General features: G+C 39.7%; 1 protein-coding gene across 1 annotated transcript in view; it reads left to right on the top strand.

Moving 5' to 3' along the window:
• Window positions 1-22,645, top strand: part of LOC138213088 (neural-cadherin) — a 258,811-nt gene that overhangs the window by 230,757 nt on the left and 5,409 nt on the right. Inside the window, exon 35 of the mRNA XM_069173941.1 lies at window positions 6,072-6,316. Coding sequence (XP_069030042.1) covers window positions 6,072-6,316 — 245 coding nt within the window. The remainder of the gene's footprint in view (window positions 1-6,071; window positions 6,317-22,645) is intronic.

The following is a 22,645-nucleotide window of genomic DNA, read 5'->3' as shown; positions in this document are numbered from 1 at the left end:
ATGCATGAAGCACAGAGAAGCTGTAACCTTTGTGAGTAAGTACTCCAAGTCTTATCAATTGATCAAAATCAGCACCTGAGTTGCACATGCTTTTGTGAGTCGTGGCCCGGTTCCGTTTGCAATTTTATACGTGAGCAGAGAGCACACATCAAAGTTTTTGACAAATTATTGGGGAAGAGAAAGAAGTAAGAAAGAAAGACGATTGTGTTGTTGTGGGTGAGAAATGTATGGGTTTTCACCACGCTGTAAGTGGGCACATTGTCATGTTGAAGAACTCAAGCGCCCTCACACCACAGTTAAGGTAATTTGCACTGACTGTTATCACTCAGACGCCTGAGAACTTCACAGTAGAGCTTGGTGTTGACCGTCTGACTCTGGGGGATGAATCCACGATTCACAATCCTGCAAATCCTGACCTGATGCACATTTTGGTTTTGGACAGTGACTTTCTGCCCCTCAGAAACACGGATGTCACTCAGAACACCTCTCCAGGCTCATTCTCCAATGCGCTAGGCTTTTTAAGGGTCTCCTTTGCCGATTCACAGAGTTTGACACAAAATTGTATGTGCGCCCTCTGGTCATGTCCATATCAAAATCGCCACGTGAACAGACTAGCACTCACAAAAGCGTTCATTACTTCAGGGGTGATTTTGATCAGGCTACGAAATTTGTAACACCTACTCTTTGGGGTTATAGGTTGCTCCTTCTCAGTGCACATCACGTTGCTATGCAAAGCTCATATGGAACAGGGGTCTCAGAACTTGCTGACCCACCTCGTACAGTGTGTGTATATTTAAGTAGTCTTGTAATTCATATTCAAAAACAGCGATCATTAGTATTCTTCATTTTAAAAGAGTTGCACCTAAACTGGGTTTTGGATTAATGTGTCCTGTAGCCAGCAAAAAAAATACAGCAGAGAGGCTTTTCTTCACTGCTAGATCAAACTACATTGTTGAGAGCTCATCTTTATTTACTCCAGAACACAAACACTACAGCAACTTCTATTTTAATAAACATTTAACCAGTGATGTTAATCAGTAATTTTGACTTCATATCACAATGTGCATACAGGAAGAAGACAGTGCAAGTTTGTGCAGCTCATGTAAATAAATAACTTTATAAATAAGTTCATAAAAGAAAAAATCTTTGAGTCTGACAGATTTAACCATCATTTATGTGTCCTCACAGGAATCCAAGCTTTGGCAGACAGTGCAGTGGAGAAAGAGACAAAACATAATGACTCCCATTTCTTTTTATCAAATCAAGAATCATTTTGAATCTAAAATCAATTTTCAATCAAATTCTGACCCCAACTACTGTGTTTAACTAAATAATTAGTTTGTCACGAAGACAGTGAGTATAATAGCTAAGCAGATAAGTTAGATATGGACAAAATTCAGAGAGAGAGTTATGGAATAAATACAGTAAGTTAACCCTTTATAGCCTTATCTGGATGAGTTTTGTGACAGAAGAGGAACAGTTAGGAGATGAATTATGGCACCATTTTGAATTTAATGTTGCTGTTTCATAGTAAAGTTGAGTCAATATTTATAAGCATGAGAAAAACTCCAGAGGCAAGTCTCATCTCTGATGTCATCAAAATGTACAGCTTGGAGCTGTTCCATAGACATTCAATGGGACACAGAATTAATGGGCACATAAAATGTTTGTTTGAGCTGTTACACCCAAATGAGCTTTTAATTATAGTGGTGCTTTCTGAAGTGAGGCAGAAAATGTGCCCTTGTCGGCATAAAATCATCCTAGTTACTGCCAGTGCCACAGTCAGCATTTTCATCTCCTGCACTTCATTCTCTATAGAAGTGTGCATCCGTTTAAGATCACTCATTAACAGGATAATTCAGTTGTTTTTTTTCATGGGTGAGATGGTAATAAACGTTCTGTAAGACCAGAGGTGGGTAGTAAAGTGTTGCATTTACTTCATTACATTGACTTAAGCAACCTTTTCAAATAAATTGCATTGTTTGTAGTAGATTTAATGCTCTTACTTGAGTAAATCTTTAGAGATTAAAACGGCACTTTCATTCCGTTACATTCGGTGGTAATCAGTGCAATACATTGATTAATTTATAATTTCATGCATTCATGCATAGTCCTAAAGCCCCAGATCCCAGGTCCTGGATCTGGTGGTGCGCTTGTCCCACCACAGCCATGCCCCCTTATGTCTTTCTCTAAAGCAGAATAACGGCTAAAGCTACAACGGACAATTTACACAAGCAGTTCTCTGTACTCTCGCTGTTTCCTTTTTTCCCATTAAAAACAGCGCTGCCAGATCATATTTACAGACCACTGGTCAGAGTGCAAGCTCCAGCTGTGAACGTTGGGCTGATGTGAGTACATCAGAGAATTGTCTGAACACTGAACTGGCAAAGAGCAAGTGTGTCCTGTGTTGATGTTTAATATGTAATGTGCAGTGCATCCGGAAAGTATTCACAGCGCTTCACTTTTAACATTTTGTAATGTTACAGCCTTATTCCAAAATGGATTAAATTCATTTTTTTCCTAAATATTCTCCACACAATACCCCATAATGATAACATGACAAAAGTTATTTTGAAATCTTTGTAAATCTATTAAAAATAAAAAACGAAAAAATAATGTACATAAGTATTCACAGCCTTTATCATGCCACTCCTCAGTAAAAGACACATGACAGCCCACCTGGAGTTTACCAAAAGGCACCTGAAGGACTCTCAGACCATGAGAAACTAAATTCTCTGGTCTGATGAAACAAAGATTGAACTATTTGGCCTGATTGCCAAGCGTCATGTCTGGAGGAAACCAGGCACCGCTCATCACCTGGCCAATACCATCTCTACAGTGAAGCATGGTGGTGGCAGCATCATGCTGTGGGGATGTTTTTCAGCGGCAGGAACTGGGAGACTAGTCAGGATGGAGGGAAAGATGAATGCAGCAATGTACAGAGACATCCTTGATGAAAACCTGCTCCAGAGCGCTCTGGACCTCAGACTGGGGCGAAGGTTCATCTTCCAACAGGACAATGACCCGAAGCACACAGCCAAGATAACAAAGGAGTGGCTTCGGGACAACTCTGTGAATGTCTTTGAGAGGCCCAGGCAGAGCCCAGACTTGAACTTGATTGAACATCTCTGGAGAGATCTGAAAATGGCTGAGCACCGACGCTCCCCATCCAACCTGATGGAGCTTGAGAGGTCCTGCAAAGAAGAATTGGAGAAACTGCCTAAAAATAAGTGCCAAGCTTATAGCATCATACTCAAAAAGACTTGAGGCTATAATTGCTGCCAAAGCTGCTTCAACAAAGTATTGAGCAAAGGCTGTGAATACTTATGTACGTGTTATATTTCCATTGTTTATTTTTAATAGATTTGCAAAAATTTGAAACAAACTTTTTTCACTTTGTCATTATGGGGTATTGTGTACATACAATTTTGAAGAAAAAAATAAAAATTAATCCATTTTGGAATACAGCTGTCACAACAAAATGTGGAAAAAGTGAAGCGCTGTGAATACTTTCTGGATGAAATGTAAATACTGGAGCTAGCAATGAACACTTTTGCTCCTGTATTAACTCGTCACCGTTTCCTAATGTAGTGAGAAAAGTAGAGCATAATGCACAAAACAAACTACAGGCTACTATTTGTATTTACTTGGACATGAGTGATATCACGTTTCAACCACAAACAGTGTTTTTCAAGTAAAAGTGAAGAAGTGAACAGCCATGACAAAATGTCTCCCCGTTTTCTTCTCAGGAGCCTAATGAGCTGTCTGATATTGGACAATTCAAAAATGTCACATTCACTCATGGTCTCACATACCTAATTGGTTTAGGCATGTTTTAATACACGTCTCCTGGAATATGATAGATAGATAGATAGATAGATAGATAGATAGATAGATAGATAGATAGATAGATAGATAGATAGATAGATAGATCGATAGATCGATAGATCGATAGATCGTTACTTTATTAACCCCACAAGGGGAATTTCTTTCCGCTACAGCAGCATTTATAGATACAGGAAAGCAATAAAACAACAGTAAAAAAAATATTAAATATAAAAATGCACAGTATATACAATAAAATATAATAAAATATAATATAATAATTAAATTAAAACTAACTAAACAATAGTGCAAAGATTTAAACAAACAAGAAAACAGACAACCAAAGGTGTTATTGTCGTATGATGGATTTTGCCAGAGGTGAGTTATTGTACAGTCTTATTGCAGTGGGCAGGAATGATCTCCTGTATCAGGAATGATCTCCTGTATCTGTCTTTGTGACAGCAGAGCTGGAGGAGTCTTTTGGAGAAAGTGCTCCGCTGTCCCTGCAGCAGGTGGTGGAGAGGGTGGACAGGATTATCCAATATGGATAATAGTTTCATCAGCGTCCTCCTCTCCACCACCTTTTCCAGACTGTCCAGTTTGTAGCCGATGATGGAGCCAGCCTTCTTCACCAGTTTGTTAAGTCTGTTGGTGTCTCCGGCTCCAATGCTGCTCCCCCAGCAGACTACCAGAAGTACAGTTCACTGGCCACAACAGATGGTAGAACATCTCCAACATCTCGCTGCACACATTGAAGGATCGAAGTTTCCTCAAGAAAAAGAGTCGACTCATCACCTTCTTGTAGACAGCGTTGATGTTGGTCTTCCAGTTCAGTCTGTTGTCATGGAGACACCGAAGTACTTGTACTCCTCAACCATGTCCACCTCCTCTCCCAGAACTCTCAGCGGTTGTGGAGCCGTCGTCTTCCTCCTGAAGTCGACCACCATCTCTCTGGTCTCGGCCACGTTCAGGAGCAGGTGATTCCTTCCCGCCCACTCCACAAAGTCCTCCACTACTGCCCTGTACTCGTCCTCCCATCCATCCCTTATACACCGACCACTGCAGAGTCATCAGAGAACTTCTGCAGATGGCAGGACTCTGAGTTGTACTGGAAGTCAGTTGTGTATAAGGTGAACAGGAAGGAGACAGAACAGTTCCCTGTGGAGCTCCAGTACTGATGGAGGAACGTACACAGCGATAACAATGGCGGACGAGAACTCCCTCGGCAAATAATAAGGGCGCATCCCCACGGCTAGAAGTTCAATGTCCGGGCTACAGAAACGTTCCTTCACACACACGTGGTCGGGATTGCACCACCTCTCGTTCACATAGACTGCAATCCCTCCACCTTTCTTCTTACCGCTCTGCACAACGTCTCTGTCCGCCCGAACGGTCCTGAAGCCGGGTACGGCCGCGCTGTGGTCCGGGAAATGTGAGTGCAGCCATGTCTCGGTGAAACACATGATGCTGCACTCCCGGTATTCCCGCTGGGTCTTTACCAGCGCGCCGAGCGCGTCAGTCTTGTTGGCCAACGACCTCATGTTCCCCATTAAAATCGCCGGTACCGATGGTTTATACCTCCTCCTCTTCGCCTTCAGTTTAGCTCCAGCTCTGCAACCCCGACATCTTCTCCGAAGTTCTTCCGGGATCTCAGGCCTCGCTCGGGGCAGCAGCAGTAGAGGCCTACTCAGCGCGATCAGCTGATCACGAGAGTAAACAATGACCCCAGTCCACTGTGCGTAGCTCTCTGTTACAAAGAGGGAAAAAAGTAAAAGAGCCACCAGAAAAGTGGAAAAGTTACGGTCAATTGTCTGACCGTCACTTAACACACGTGAAAGAAAGAAACATCTCCAGAGAGAAAAAAAAGAGAAAAATACTTCAAACAAAACACACTCGGGGGAGCTGCTGTAACAGGCTGCCACTAGCACGGCGCCATCTTCTAAATATGCTATAAATAAACAAAGCAGCATGTGAGAATATTTATGTTCATCTCCCATTAATCTTTCAATTTGTTAAGTGTCCGGTGTGATTTATTTTATTCCAGCTGTTTCTCTCTTTATTTACATGCTTTTTTTTTCTCTTCATGTATAATTAACGATATCTTTTTATAGAAGGGTTATGCCATGTTCATTTTATCAAATCTTGTCTCATGTACAAATCATCAGAGTAATCTCATTCTACATGTAATTTATGATTCTTTCTTCCACCCCCCCCTCTTGTTCCTGTGCTACGCTTCTTTTTTGCAGATGTCCTCCGGGTCACATGATCCGTGTGAACGGCACCAGGAAGTCCTGTGTCTACACCCTGTGTGCCACGCGACCTTGTCACCGCGGCACCTGCGTGGCTCAGTCTCCCTCCAAATTTACTTGCCACTGCCCAGAGGGTTACAGAGGACGCCACTGTGAGACGACGCTGGCAGTTTACAGGGAGGACGTGGGGCTGAGCTTCAGCTCCCTCTTCGCCATCTGCATCTGCTTCATGGCCTTACTGGGTAGCTATTGCATCTATTACATGTTACACATGTTTTTCAACCTACACTATTTTGTCCCTTACGACTATTATTTATAATAATACTATCTCCATTGTAGGAATGTGTAAATGTTGATAAGGGCAAGCAGCCTAAATTATTTTTTAGTGAGGACATTCTTATTTTTTTTATTGAACTTTGTAAACATATACACAGTTCAGTAGGATGATCCGCCACACACACTATATTATTTTATTGTTGCCACACTGTAAAATATTTCCCCATAATTCAACTGGATTCCCATAATGGCAACATTTTAAAAACATACTAAACTACTAACACCACCACCTCTTATCCCTTATTAAGTCTGAGTCAAAGTAATCACAGAATGTAGTCACCTGGAATTATTGTAATGAATCTAGTGCAGATGACGTCAAGTCAGCAAGGTGGATCTGCTTAATGTGTGGTTAACAAGATAATAATATCCATTCAAGAAACTGATAACCACAAAATGACAAACGAGTGAAACTTCTATACAGCACAGACCTGAGACTGACACCTGAACATAATGGAATCTCTTAATGGATTCTTACTTTCTCACATGCGTACGCAGTGTGATAATAGTGTACCAGATGTTTCTAATGATGTAATATATGTTTCTTTTATCATGAGTGCCTCAGTTTACCCTGAGAGGCTTGTTGAACAGACTTGTGGGTTGAGTGGGACCCTGAGGACAATGTTGTCACATTGAGACTAACAGGGACCTAACAACATAGAGGCGGATGTAATAATTTCTGATGGTGCTTCTGTTAGCTTATGCTCCTCATCCTGAACTACATCTCCTACGATAGCCACATCAGTATGTGTGTGCTCCTAATTCAATGTTAATTTTCTGTTTTGTGACACTCGGAGCACAGATTCAGACACGTAAAGTACAGCTGAGAGATCAACGTCTGAATCCTTATATAATACTTATGTGAACTCATTGTTTACAACCCCTTTTCCCAAAAAACTTGGGACGTTTTGTAAAATGTGTCTCGTGTTGAAAATTAGAAACTTTATTGTTCTGTTGAAACTGTATGCTCATTTTGAATTTGATGTCTGCGAAACAAGTTGGAACAGGGGCATGTTTACCGCTGTTTTGCATCACTTCTTCTTTTAACAACACTCTGTAAAGGTTTGGGAACTGAGGAGACCAGTTGCTGGAGTTTTGAAAATGAAATGTTGTCCCATTCTTGACTCATATGGGATTTAAGATGCTTTACAATTCAGGGTGTACTTTGTTGTATTTTTCATTTAATGATGTGTAAATGTTTTCTCTGGCTGACAGGTCTGGACTGCAGGCTGGCCAGTTTAGTACCTGGACTCTTCTACTAGAGAGCCATGCTGTTGTAATACGTGCAGAATACAATTTGACATTGTTTTGCTGAAATAAGCAAGGCCTTCCCTGAACGAGAATTTGTCTGGGTGGCAGCATATGCTGCTTCAAATCCTGTATATATCTTTTAGCAATAATGGTTTCTTTCCAGATGTGCAAGCTACCCATGCCATGTGCACTAATGCATCCCTATACCATCAAAGATGCTAGCTTTTGAACTGTGCGCTGAAAACAAGCTGGATCATCCATTTTTTCTTTAGACCGAAGGAAGTGGCATCCATTATTTCCAAAAAGAATTTCAAATTGTGATCTGTCAGTACACTCTGTTGTTATTTACATTTTACACAGCGTTCCAACTTTTTTGGAGACGGGGTCGTAAAAACACAATTTTGTTAATGTTTGCTGTTTTTTTTGGAAACCCATGAAATCTTTTTTAAATCGGATTCTTCACTGTATTTGCATATTCCTTTAATAATGAACTGCATAACTTAAAGCTAGTTATGGATTAAAGATACTGCAGTTTTCACAAAAGTCAGGTTTTCCTCACTAAATGTTCAGAAAGTCTCAACAGGAATCGTAGGTTACGACTGTAAATGTCTGCAGTGGTTCAGAATCGGCATTCTATCTTGCCTGTGGGTGGGTCGGTTCATACAGACTGGTATCTGGTTTTCTGTTGTTAAAATCCACATTGTTCTGTCTGCCTGCTTGTATGTGTTTGCTTGTTGAATATTCATCTACCTGTACCTTCAACACTGTATTCCTATTCCTAAAGGATCCTCTGTTGAGAAAGCGCCCCAGGCTTATTCATACACAGAGAATTGTCAGTACAATGACATATTCCCCTTGTTTAATTGAGGACAATACAACACAACAGTAAAGAGCAGTATGAGACAGAGCACAGAACAAGAAAACACAAAAGATCAGACGAGCGCAGAATAAAACAAGACGCTGCACAGCAGCAAAAGACAACAAGAGGGAGCTGAATAGATTACAAAGTGGAGGCAGCGCACAACACAGCGAGAGAAGGGAAGGCAGGGGATGCGTGGTGCTGGGAAGGAAGGTGTCAGTGTCACTGCTGCTGGCTATGTCTGCTAGTCTCATTGGTGATTCAGAGGGCACCTCCTTCTCACCCTGAGAGCAGTCAGACACAGTTCAAATGATCATTTTTCCTTCTCTTCTTTTCTCCTCCATTCCACAATATCTCCCCTCAAATTTAGCGTTAGCTTCACATTAAATGCGAAGTCTAACCTTGATTCTGCTGAGGCTCATCTCTATTTTAAGTGTTAATTACTTGATTTGTAGGCGTATAAGGTGCTGTTTACCCAAACCTGCAGAAATTGAGATCAATGCTCCAGGGGCTTCGGTGGTAATTTCAATCGGTAGAGCATTCCGCGCTCGATCGGTCAAGCGCTCCTCACTCTGAAATTTAAGTAGCAGCAAGAGATACTTTTTTTTTTTTTTTAATGCCTTCATCAAATATTGCTTGTTCAGACTGCAAATGTTTGAAGGGCAGAACAAAAGAAGGGCAGCAACTCTCAAAGAAAACAGTTCTTTTGAGAATGCTATGATTGGTAAAGATTAAAGATAAATTATGCGCTCAAAAAGGATTCATAGCTGTTCATTACCCTTTGATTTTATTGTGTAGTCAGGGCTGGTCAGCTATTGGATGCCTTGCAGCTATTCATGGTCCCCGGAGCGTGAATCCCTCTGAGTTTGGTAATGCTCTGACACCATCAGAGAGGCTGAACATCTCAGCATCAAAGTACAGTCGCACATAACTCTAAACAAATCAACATTGACAAACATAAACATTCAGGACTGGGAATCCTTGTTATTTTAAAACGCTTTAATGCTGGATCATGTTAGTTTAATGGCAGCTCATATTAGTGGCAGTCACTTCTTATTAATGTGGTTGAGTTGATGCCCATGGCCTGAACATCCAAAGAGGAGCCTCAGAGCCGCCGCGTTTCTCTTCTACTGGCAGAGCCAGACCCAGTGACCGTCTCAAGGCTGCTCCTCTGGGGTTCTGAGTTTAACGTTTCTAGTTCAAAAAAGTCACCACGGCTGCAAACCGAGTCAAAGTCCAATTGGCTATCTCTTGATGACATTAATGATTAATAGCTTACCCCTCTGAATTCATCATGTAGCTTGAATATTGATTTGGGAGTAATGGGAATTCATTAATTCTATTTGCTTATACTGGCTTCTATGTGTGCAGCAGTGTGCTAACATCATCCTCTCCCCACATGTACCTCCTTCGTATTGTTTTTCTGTATTCAGTTTAACATCACGAGACTTGTTTTTGACTCCATCCATTTGATGCATCTATTTTATAACAACAAGTAGTTCTGCAATTATATCGTCGTGTTAACTACTTCTGTTCGTTTTTTATTGGGAAGGGAAGATTCATTTCAGCAACAGATACATTTATTTTAACAGATATGGGAAGAAACTTTCACAATTAAACGACTTTTTCATGAACAAATAGGAGCATAGATAAGGTGCACAAGAAGTTAATTTACTAATATTACAGTAGGACAGTAGAAAATGTAAAACATTTGGTTTAATTTGTAAAATGTTCAGCTGTAAAAATACTTGTGATTAATTTGTAATGAACTCTATCATATAAAATCACCAGTATAGTGGTTATAAAGTTACATGGACTTTAGGTTTAATAACAACATCAGATTCACACACAGATGCTGGTCAATGAGTTACATACTGAATATATCCTCTTTCCCAAATGAATCAAGCTGTTCAATGACTGCTGCATTGATTCTATCGTACCATGTCCTGCAAGTTAAAGCTCTTTCCAAGGATCTCTTTGGGTATTGTTGAGAATTTGAGCAAACGTGATGGCAATTATCTGAGCACTTGTGTAGGAACATAACTTCCTATATGATTTTACTATGTGCAACTCAGTCAGAATATAAATGCACGGTAGTTTTCAGATGGTCATTATAATAACTGCACGTGAAGCTTTTCTTAATGGCCTTAAGAGACATTTAAACCAACTTTTAGGGGAAAAGTTAACAACAGGAAGGCTACGTTGATGATGTCCACACAACTTAAGGGGCCAGGATGTGAACAGGACAGCGGAGCTTCATTATATCTTTAAACTAGTCATAAATACAACAACACACACTGAGATACATAACCATCAGAAGTGAACAACACTTGTTATCCAATTAGAGGATAACGAGAGTGATAAATAAATGAAAAGATAACAATACTACTGCTTGGTGTGTGAAATGATGAAACAGCACCTGAAAGCCGACAGTGATTTATGTAGTAATTTGGAACGACTTCAATCTTTAGTTTGATAAATTGCTGGAACTTGAGTTTTGGATGACGAGGCAGGTTAGCAGTGAGCTGCAGGGATGCAGACTATCTGCACTTACTCGGAGAGCTCAGTTTGGATGCAATGGTGGATGTAATCGTCCTGGACTTTTGGATGGCCTGAGAGTGTGTGTGTGTGTGTGTGTGTGTGTGTGTGTCTCAGACACACACTCAGCTGCAGGTTAAGAATCTATAAATGAGTCTCTTTTTTTTTTAAAACAATGAAAACCTGAAATCTCTCATTTACCCCCTTTAGAAGCCAGTAGCGCTTCAGGTTTTCTTAGGTAAGTTTCTAGTTGTGCTCACCCGAATTTTGGCAGTCCATACCTTTTTTCCTGGCAGATCCCTTCAAGCTCTGTCGGATTTGATGGGAAGCGTCTGTTTTTGTCTGTATTCAGGTCTCTCCACAGATGTTCTCTGGGTCTTAGTCTGGACTTTGGCTTTCTATGTAGCGGTGAATCGGTTAGCTTTCCAGCGTGTGCTTAGGAATTAGAGTCACCTCGGCCTTTCTTTACCAGAGGGGTGGTGTTGATTGTCCATGTGAGGTCCTAAGTGATGTGGGTGCCCAGGACCTTAAAGCTGGGCATGTTTTCCTCTCTGTCTCCATCCATGTATTATGGAGCGGTATCCTCACCCTGCCCTGTCAAGTTCTGAAGTGTTGAGAGTCAGTTTGTTGTTGGACCACCATTACAATATCCATTTGCAGATCTCCACCCTGCAGGCAGACTCAGACCCATCTTTGATCAGCCCCACCAATGTAGTGTCATCTGCTAACTTGATAATGGTGTTTTGCCGTGGATTGAAACAAAGTGTTGTGCGTAGTGTTTGATCTTCTGCCCAAAGAGTTCAGAGTCCTTTGATGTAGTCTGGCAAAATCCAAATGGGTTGTTGTGTGCCTTGTATTCGAGAGTGGCTTCCATGTAGCCACTTTACCATCAGGGCCTGATTGAAGGACTGCTACTGAGCCAGTAACTCAGATTGACCGAACAGACGACTCTATTAAGAGTCCTGCTGGTTCAAACCTTTCAACTCACTGTGCTCTTAAAACAGTCCAAACCTTATTTATGGTTTTATTCTTTTTTTTCCCTTATCCATACCTCACCACAGTTTTATGACAAATATCTACAGAGAATTACCTCGACTTTATGGCTTGCTTTTGTCGTGACAAAAAGCAAGCCATAAAGACAATTTGAATCATGGGACCTTACATACTTCACACAGATGTGTGCCTTTCTAAAGTACATCCAATCAGTTCAATTCACCAGTCAAGACACTTCTGAAGGATAATTAAAGCACACAGATTGCAGTTTGGAGTCCCACCTAAAAGGATCTTCATACTTTTAGAGATATGAGCTCTCAGTAGATTTGTAATACATTTGCAAGAATCTTTTCACTTTGTCAAAACGGCAATTATAATTATCCGTTTACATTTGCATCTGATAAAGTAGTAACATTTTTTGTTTTACTTGCATTTATAAACAGTTTACGTAGTGTATACTATGTATACAATTATTCCATTGGGTTAAATTTGATCCTCTCAGTTCTATATGGATGTACACTTGATAAAATGCTTCTGTAGTCGACAAATGTTCAAATGTTTGCAGTTCAATTACCTGGAATGATCCAATTTTATTTAAGACCTTGTATCTTGCTGATTTTCATGAGTGTCTCACAAAGATGATTTTGCAAAGCCATATGAGAGGAATTTATTGAATCGTAATTACCACAAAGCTATCATCATTTATAATAGCTTTAAAGATCAATGTCGGAAATGGCTTATATGTAGTAGGATAGCATAACAAGAAAAAAAAAATTTGTGCAGATTTCAAGACCAAGTGTAGCTCCCACACTGAACCCCAAGTTGCTCCCAGTTGCAGGCGAGCACCTTGGTGTGGTAGCTAAGTTGCCATTGGTATGTGAGTATGAGTGAAAGGCAAACATTGTAAACTGCTATATATGTGCACTCTCTTTTTTTGTCGAGTCCATACTTTTAATCTGGCTATTGGGAATGCACAGTATTTATTTATAAAAAAAATTATGAGAGTTGTGACCAAAATAGCAACTATAAGATGAATAAACTCTCTCTCTCTCTCTCACACACACACACACACACACACACACACACACACACACACACACACACACACACACACACAAATCAGACAATAACCTTTCAATGGCCAAAAGCAAAACACAGTCAATTTCACTTAAAAGATAAGAGTAAAGTCAATCTTTCCTGTAAGTGCTCCAAACAGCAGTGGTCTGACAAGCACAGCAGCACGCCCGGGCCCAAAACCCATTTAATCTTGGCGAAAAACACAGCATATACAACCTCTTATTGAATGTTCCACCATATTTTCTCTATATTCCGCAGAGTACCCAAAGCTCTAGAATGGAAAGTGCATTAATACATATTTAAGTCATGTGGAGTTGGATGTGCTGCTGGGGAAGATGTGAATACGTTATAATCCATCCAAGCAATGTGAGCCAAAAGTAATTAATCTGATGTTTTCAGCTAAAGGAAAGTAAAGTATTTTCTGTATGCTCTAACAGTCACTACAGTCTGGAAGGAAGATGCATGTGGACCTTTTTGCCATGTTTGATTAACAGGCAATACCACCATTTATAAAACAAGTAGTTCTGACCCAGAAATGTGATTGGTCCGTTGTACACTTGGAACGTGCTCAAATAAGCATAACAGGACACCATGGTGATTGCTAGTAAATATCACAAGGTCAAGGGTCAATGTATTTGCTGGAGAAGTAAACATCACTTCAGTGATGCTTACGGTTGAACGCACTATTGTCGTGCCAATAATGATGTTAAAGCACACAATATTAATTAAATATACCATTCCGAATATGTAATTTTACAACTATATATTCAGTCAACATAAATGCTGAAGACGTATCTAATATTGTACGTCTACTACCTCCATAATGTACGTCAGTTTACTGATTTGTTGATCGGGCGAGATGAAGACTCAATAACTATCACAGCAGGGGTCTTCAACCTTTTTTCCTGAGAGCTCCTTTGACAAAATGAAAGTGTCTGAGAGCTACTCATGTTCAGTGACATATATTTGCATAGCTGAGCTCAACCCAAACCAGCTGAATAAGCTTCTGTTATGTGAAGGGTGGGTAGTGTGTGTGTGTGTGTGTGTGTGTGTGTGTGTGTGTGTGTGTGTGTGTGTGTGTGGAGGGAGGATTGTCTGTTCATGTATTTAACCCTAATAAAACTGAACAGGTTGTCCGCAAAGCCCCTTACAAAGGTCTGTGCTGTGTAGTGATTTCAGCTTAGTGGCCAGACTTGTAAATAAAGGTCCTGCGATGTGTTGAGGACCAAAAACGTCCCTCTAATATTTTTCCACCTGCTAGTCAAGCATTATCCTGCAATTTAGGTCCCTAACTTGATCAGAAAGCCACCCTGGAAGAGTGCACCGCTATTATCACTTTGTAGCCAAGTTAGCCAGTTAGCTGGTCAGTTGCACTACGTCAATAGCATATGAATTTTCATTCGTCTGTGCACTGTTAACAACACATTTCCAATTACCTGTAGGTTACAGTGCGAGTTTGTTTACTTGGTCCCTCGTTCCCCGGCTGGTGCTCAGCCTGACAGCATCCGAGGATCAAACACAGACACTGACACGCTCCTCCAGCCAGCTGAGATGGAAAGGACATCTTCTGTTACTTCCCCAAAACATTTTTCATATTTTTAAAGATAAAAAGCTATTTACCCTACAATGACATTGACAGGGTTTTTTGGCTGCAAAATGACTAAACATGGTTACAGTTCCACTTAGAGCCATTAGGTCCAAAGAGAGAAACTTGAAAATTATCTTAGCCCCAAAAAGATGGAATGATTAACCTCATATTATTTATATGTTTACAAATTTGTAGGCAAATGTGTCTCATCCCAAGTCAACCTTAATTTTGACTTCCTCCCACCATGTTTTACACATTCTACATTTCTTGCAAATTTTTTTCTTGTAGTAAATGTGGTAACAACTTTTGGATTCAAGGATCCTGTCTAAGGTAACACTGTCAGTATAGAGCTGGTTGATTGTAAAAAAAATACTTTGACTGCTGAAGAAATTTGCCGACTGATTTTTCTCGACGACCCCTCAGACTTATCTGCTGTACCTGGATATAAGCAAGGCAATGCAATGTAATAGAGATTTTGTATATTATTGTTGGACTTTTACTTTAGAAAAGGATCTGAATACTTCTTCCACCACTGCCCAAACCACATGATAGAATTTATTCACCTATACATAAAAATGTAAATGTGATGCAGCTCCTAACAGATGGAGTGTAACTTGCTGCACATCATATCATTATCTCGTTTTACTTGTGGTACATATATTAAAACCGTCAGTAGACTGCTAATCTCAGCAGTTTTGTGTTTGTGGACTTGACACTGGTCACATTTATATTTTAGTAAATATAATAATAATAATAATAATAATAATAATAATGTGGTCAGATACATCTCTGAACAGCTCTATGGATGATCTAAAATTCCACATGCCCTTAGAGGTGAATCTACACCTGGAGCTGACTTGCACAGCATTAAAAGTACTGTATAAAGTAAATATATATATATATATACATATATATATATATATGTATGTGTGTGTGTGTGTGTGTGTGTGTGTGTGTGTGTGTGTGTGTGTGTGGTTTTAAACCTTACATCTGCACTGCAGATGTTTACTGTAACTTCCCTGTGTGTTTGTATGCTACTGTTGAAAATCTCCCAGGGTGCGGTGTTTGGGTGAAGGTCTTAGCTACATCTTTATAAGGGCCTAGCTGAGATACAACCACAATTAAGTTTGACACTGCTGGCACTATTTTTTACAAAGGAGGAGCATTATGTTAAAGATAGGACACCTTTGAATCAATAACAAGACCAATGGAGAGAGGAGACGATACAGAGACTCACTAATCACAGTTACCTCAAGAAAACGAGCAGTAGAGCAAAAGCTCCAAGCTGATATATTGGACATACTGGCCTTGGATTAACCATTATATTAGGTCATGCAGGGTTTTACTGCCCTCTGAGCTAAATTAATTACAGTGATAATAACACAGTAATAATAATGACCTTTGGGACCAATTTACAAAAATATAAGAAGATCTCTATTCCAGGAATTTAGGGACAGTTTGAGGTCCCAAAAAGTTTGTGAGTTGGAAAGAAACTAATTTTATTTCCTTATAGATGTTGTCATTGAAAGGTGAGAACCAGAGGAAGCTCAATGCACCTGCACATGTTTAGAGAAAGTTATCAGCTGTATATTGAATCTGGCCTGAAAAAACAACCTCGCTTTAATGATGGCACAAAAAAAGAGCAGTGTGAAGACAAGTAGTGATAGATCGAGGCACGTAGGGAGTAGACAGTCAACAGAATTATAGTTTGATGAGGTACAAATCCATGATATATTATTGACTTGTGTTGATGTACTCATAGACACTGATCTCATTTCAGGGCAGCTCGGATATTGATTGTCTGACGAAAAATCACATTACGCACACACTCATTCAGCGCCATTTGAACTGCTCGAGGTGCAATGGATTTCCCTGTTCATCACACATTAGCACGCCACGTCACTGTGTATTCAGTCTTACAGAAAGGGGCAGCAGTGCAGGAGTTTTTACACACCTCTGCAGGGTAATAATAATAAACTTTATTTGTATAGCACCTTTCATACAAGAAATGCAGCTCAAAGTGCTTCACTGCAAGAGAATTGCATGCAGTGCTTCACATAAAAATATATATAAAGGAACATATTAGAATGTAGAAAAGAAGAGATAAAACAGATAAAATGCACAAGAAACAGATAACAAGCATAAGAAACAGATAAAATGCATAAAAATGAATACAGGTAGACTTGATTTGGATCGTTTTCTACGATTCAATTTATGATACGAAGTAGCGGAAAAAACAGTTGTAGCAGTTGTACGTCTTGTGCACTTTTCTAAAACTTTACTTCATACAGTTTATAATATTACCCAGGAACACACTCAAGGTTAAATCTCCTTTTGAGCTTTGGTCTTCGTAAATTCTGTTCAATTCTGTCTTCTAATTTTTTTTAGAGATTTTCTCTTTAGTAGTAACAATGCTTACAAAAGTCATTAGGAATTGGAAAGTACTTCCTCAAAATTAATTCATCAATTGAATTCATTTGGAAGTGATGTAGGTTGGACTTGGGGGAGAATGTGCAAATGTAGTGTGGTGCAAATAGCCCAGGGCATCTGCTGGAGATCCAGGAATAGCTCAGAGGGTTGACCTAACATTGTGCTTGTTGTTAAAGCCCAATGGAATCAATAGGAACTAACTTTAAGGGAGTGGCAAACGGGGTGAGTGGAGGAAGAAAGCAGTTAAAGGAGCTTAGACAGAGGGAGAGTAAGTAGAAGGCAGGGTAGAGTGAGAAAGTAAAACTTAAGAAGAAGTGATGGTCAAAGACAGCACAGGACCTTGGAGTCAGTGTAAACAAATAAACACATAATCTTTCTTTTCACGCTGAGTCCTTTCAGGCGCGCACGCATGCATGCACGCACACACACACACACACACACTGTCAAAAATACCGATCAAATTCTCCATTTCTTTGTTTGCCCTCCAGAGAGGGCTTTGACCAGAGTAGATTCATCTTCTACACACTGACCTCCAGCTTCTTGCTCACCTCCCCATGAAGCTCACTCCACCCACTTTTTCATGCACTCACGCACACACACACACACACACACACACACACACACACACACACACACTGATAAACACACACATGCGGCTTTACAGAATAGGGGAGCAGCAGGAAGCATAAACACGGAGAGACATAAACCCCACCACCATAAACCAAACAGTAATACACCTATTATATCTGCAGTTTATTTGCTTCAGTCTATATTAGACGCTGTATTGTTCCCTTATATAAGCCTAAGCTCCAATGCACAGGATATTGATTCAGGCAGTTCAGTGCAGTTGTCTTCTCAGCAGCTCAAGATCAAATTTCTTTGAGTGCTTCTTGTTCACATCACAAGCTTTTTGTCCTGACAGAAAAATAAGCCCTTGTGAAGTCTGTTGTTTGTTGTTCAACATACACTATTGAATGTTCATGTTTGTCATATACAGATCTGGTTTCTGACCATTCATCCCCTGCAAGACATAGAAAAAAAAGTTTTTGTTTGTTGGTTTGTCTGTTTAAATGCAGGCTACCCTCTGAAAATGTAGGAAGTATAAGAATCTGGCTAAATACATATTATGTGTTAATAACAATAATAATCAAGCAAAAGTGCAATTTGTAGAAAGTCTCCTTCATTTTGGCGATAGTGAGTCACTGTCGCAACCAACAGTGGCATCACCCATTCATTTGAGAAGTCAAATTGATTTGTGAATGAGGCTTCAATTTCGGAGTTTGGTCGTCGCCAGCTTGCTAATTATGAGCGGTTTGGAGCGAGAAGTGACCATATTTGGAAAAGCTGGGGAGGAGCGAGTGTTGGATCTGACTCAGTCTGAATGGAAACCTGATGATATTACATCCAGCCCACCGATAGTGGAAACCTGACGGTCAATCAAACAAGCACGTCCCCAAAAACACACCTTTTTAGGCCTATTTTCTAAATATTGATGGGATTCTTTTCAGATAAATCACCAGAAAACTAATTTTTTTTAAAAAGAGTGACTTAAGCTAACAACACCATAAGAATGTGTGGAAAAAAATGTGTGACGTTGTATTTCATGAGAGAAGTGGATTGGATGTCTATGGAGCCAGAGGCTTTCTGTTTTGGAGAAACCCCTAGCTGCCATCGGTTGTATTGCAGCTGATGACACTTCTGCATCTGCCTCATTACGTCCACTTTCATATACAATTATTGCCTACAACTAACACAGTAGGTCACAGAATCTGATTGGTGACATATTTCTGTGTAACACCACCTCTCAGAGTTTCATCAGTTTGGTAAAATTAACATATTCTTGCCGTGGTGTTAATTGATTGGTAATTGGGTTTTATTTAGTTATTTTTTTTTTTTTTACTAATGATTGTGCAGTGTGATTGCTAAGTAGGCCATAGATACAAATGTGATTGGTTAGGCCTATAGTTTATGTAATGGCTTATGTCCATTTTAAATAAGATTATGGTTGCAAGAAAACAGCCACAGCAAAACCATATATTGATGCCATTTGGAATTATTTTTCAGTACAGTTAGTAGATGGACGAACCAGATGAGCTTTTTACATTTAATCAAAATAGTCTGAACAACGTATCAAAAAACAGCAAACTATATATATATATACATATATACATTCTCAGATACAGAAGTGCACTGGAAAATAAATTCAGCACTGGACCGGACTGCCTGCAGCGAACTCTCATGTGCACCCTGAATGACAAGCACACAGAGGATTAGTAAACAGATTATTTTTGCTAGCTAGTCACGTCCTTTTTGCTGCCTTTTATTAGTTAATTACAAATGTTTAATGAAGAAGCATGAAAATGCAGAAATGTTTTTTGCAAGACCCACATGCTCTTGGATGTGCTCTTGAACAAGCTAACAGAACTAAATAGGGACTTGCTCATCAACATGTCGTTCCACAGTGCTGCAGGTGGTCAAGAAACTCAGAGTACTGAATTTCCTAATAGAACTTATTATTTTCTCCTTTTTGATATTTTGCGGGGTCGCAAGGTGAAGGTCTTCAGGCTCATTATGCCCAGTGAACAAAATAATAAACGTTGGTCATCATCCTAATCTTAGAGCAGCATGCTCTTGTATTCGCACTATATGTGACCCAGCCTTAAATCCTCCATTCAGGCTTTGGAAACCTCCAGGCTGCTGGACCAGCTGCTTTTCAAAATTGTTTCAATTAATACATTTTTTTTCTGTCTTCAGGAAGCTCAGGGCACCCCTCAGTAAATGTGCAGTGGGGGCGGGGGACCGAACCTGTGACCTTGTTTTAGCCGGTTCACCGTCTGTCTTGTGCCAAGGCTGCAGCAGTCAGCTACGCGTCTCCTGCTGAAACAGAAGGCTGTCTTTCGGTTTCTTTATCTTGCTTCTTCCCTTGTTCGTCATTAACAGTCATAATGACTCTCTAAAAATGAAACAGTGAATCTCTTGAAACAATTTTGTCTAATAAATCTGCCAGACACTGGAGTTGTGGTGAGCGGGGACAAGTTGACAGTAAATGAATATTGATTTTCCCTCTCGTACTGTGCAGCTGGTTTCTGGCTGAGTGAATTTACTCTTACAGAGTTGTCAGAGGGTGGGCTGTTTAATGGGGTGTTATCAATTCACCAGTGGTGTGAGGGCCTTCTGTTGGTGTGCTTACATGATGGATAGGCTGCTGGGTTTTTGGTGTGATGTAGGAGAAAGACACGCGGATTAAAAATAAAAGGTTGATAGCGAAGGAGAGATGAGAGCAGCGCCTGTTTAAAACATGTGTTTGACTTGGTTAAGATCACAGATTTTTCATGGTGCACGTCTTACCTCAGATTAATAGGATTTGAACAGCCTGGGTATTTACAGTTGCGGTGTGTGATTGCTGCTGTTCTCAAATGGGATTAAATGCAGCTCTCTAACGTACAGTCTTTGCAAAAGCAGATTTTAATATAGCATATGACTCAGAAAGCAATTCACTCGGTAATATGACATTTGGTTGTGGAAATTAATAAATATTATCTCCACAATTGAGATTCTAAAAGTTACTTCTTTTGCAGTTGTGAAGGAAAAAAGTCATTTTGATTCAGTTGTTTGCTTTGAGGGGAACAAAGCGCAGCTGAATTAATTAACAAAATGGCAGTGAAACTGTAAATGTGTGGGTGGAAAGCAGGTTAATATTATGGAAAGGCTAGTGAATTGTGGAATGTTAACTAAGGCAAGAGGTGATAGATATTAGACAAGACACGGGATTTTTTTTTTAGACACAGGAAAAGGTCAGAGCAACACGTGAGTTGGAAATACATGCAGATAAATTGAAGTGTGCAGCTGCGATGCCAACAGTCTGCTTTTTAAAAAAATGTTGAATCACCTCAACATTTATTTGTGAAACTGAAAGCAATCACGCTTCTGTCTTCCACTTCTTCTCTCTGGCATATATTTTTTTAATTAGTCTTAACCCATTCTGCAGTACATATAATCCATATTAAATGTGAATAATTCACATCTCAAAGCTGCCAATTAGTGATGGGAGTGTAAGTAGTTCCAATAAGATGCCAGGCCAGTAATTGTCTACCCTTCCAGTATTGCAGTGTTCTTGTAATGCCATTTACAGTCGAACAGCAATCACGACGTGCAGTGGATATAATCTGAAGCCTACTGTGTGCCTACGAAGCCTTTCAGTCACACAGTTACAATTACCTTAACTGAAGAGATATTGGCAGATGAAAAGGAATAAGTTCAACATTGTGAAGAATTTCAATCAGCATCTTAAATGTTAATGTGAATATTAGCCTTTAACTCCAAATCTGATTCTGGCCTGTCGAGGAAGTCACGTCAGGCACTGATATGATGTTAAATTCCATTTTTAATACCTGTTTACCTTTAAAACCTTTAACCAATATGAGTCTAATGAGACATTTAGATCCAGTCCACTACGACTATATATGAATATAGCACCCTGTTATTCTGGGAGTCTGAGACATTTTACATACGTTTTATTATACATTTCATATATATATTATTTTATTTTTATTTTTTTGGTGTTAATAATAGTTACTTTCTTTATGTAAATTCAGTTTCAGCAGCCATTTTGTTTAATGGTCCAGAGCAAAGGAACTGTTGGTTCAGTTGCCCACGTTGAGAGAGGTAAACGCAAACAAATGCTCAGAGGAGAGTTATTGAAGAACCTAATTTTGTAAATGTTGTTAAAGAGAAATGTGGTCCTATCTTAAAAAAAAAAATAGTTGTACTAGTGGTCAGTAATGTAAGCCGTACACTAAATCAACACAAGTAAATACTTGGATTTGTGAATTTAAGGAAAAGCATACAATACTTTCAGCTAAAGCGCAATTCACTTAGTGATTTAGTGTCTTTCAGCTTGTTGTTTTTACTTTGCATGACTTGTACTGTGCTTCACTCTAAACTCTATTATCAGAATTAAGATGCAGCTGTAAAAAATCTTTAATAAACAAACGGTAGAGAAACATAGCAGCAAGCAGTTGAACCTAGTTTTAACATTTGGCAGCTAAAGAAGACCTCTTTTTCCTCATCAGGCTTTGAAAACCAAAACAGATGAAGGAGAGCGAATGTTGGACTTTTATTGATGGAGTGACTCGAGACATGACTCTAAATCAATGCTAATGTTGCTCCGTGTCAGTGGGAGTAAACGAGATAATGTTAACATGTTTCCCATAAAAACATGTGATTAATATTTAGCCACAGGCAGTTTGTTTGCTTTGGCCAGTTGAGCTGCTAAACAACGAAGGAACGTGTCTCCTGAGGATGCACAAACTCATTTTTTACAACCCTGGAGTAGTTTTTGACGTAGTAGTTTTAATGTGGACGTGTAAATTGCTGCTGGCGCCAACTGATCACCAAAAAGCTACCTGTTACAGATCATCTTTGAAACCCATGAAATACATTTTGTCAAATATCAGCAATAACTCAACTCGTTACCTTGAATTCTAAAACAGCAGCAGCAGC

Source organism: Embiotoca jacksoni, unplaced genomic scaffold (genome assembly GCF_022577435.1).
Source record: "Embiotoca jacksoni isolate LCO1_2020_lvr unplaced genomic scaffold, fEmbJac1.0.p SCAF_6, whole genome shotgun sequence".
Lineage (NCBI taxonomy): Eukaryota > Metazoa > Chordata > Actinopteri > Embiotocidae > Embiotoca > Embiotoca jacksoni.
Note: the sequence above shows the minus strand (reverse complement) of the source record. Positions and strands in the feature narration are given on the sequence as shown.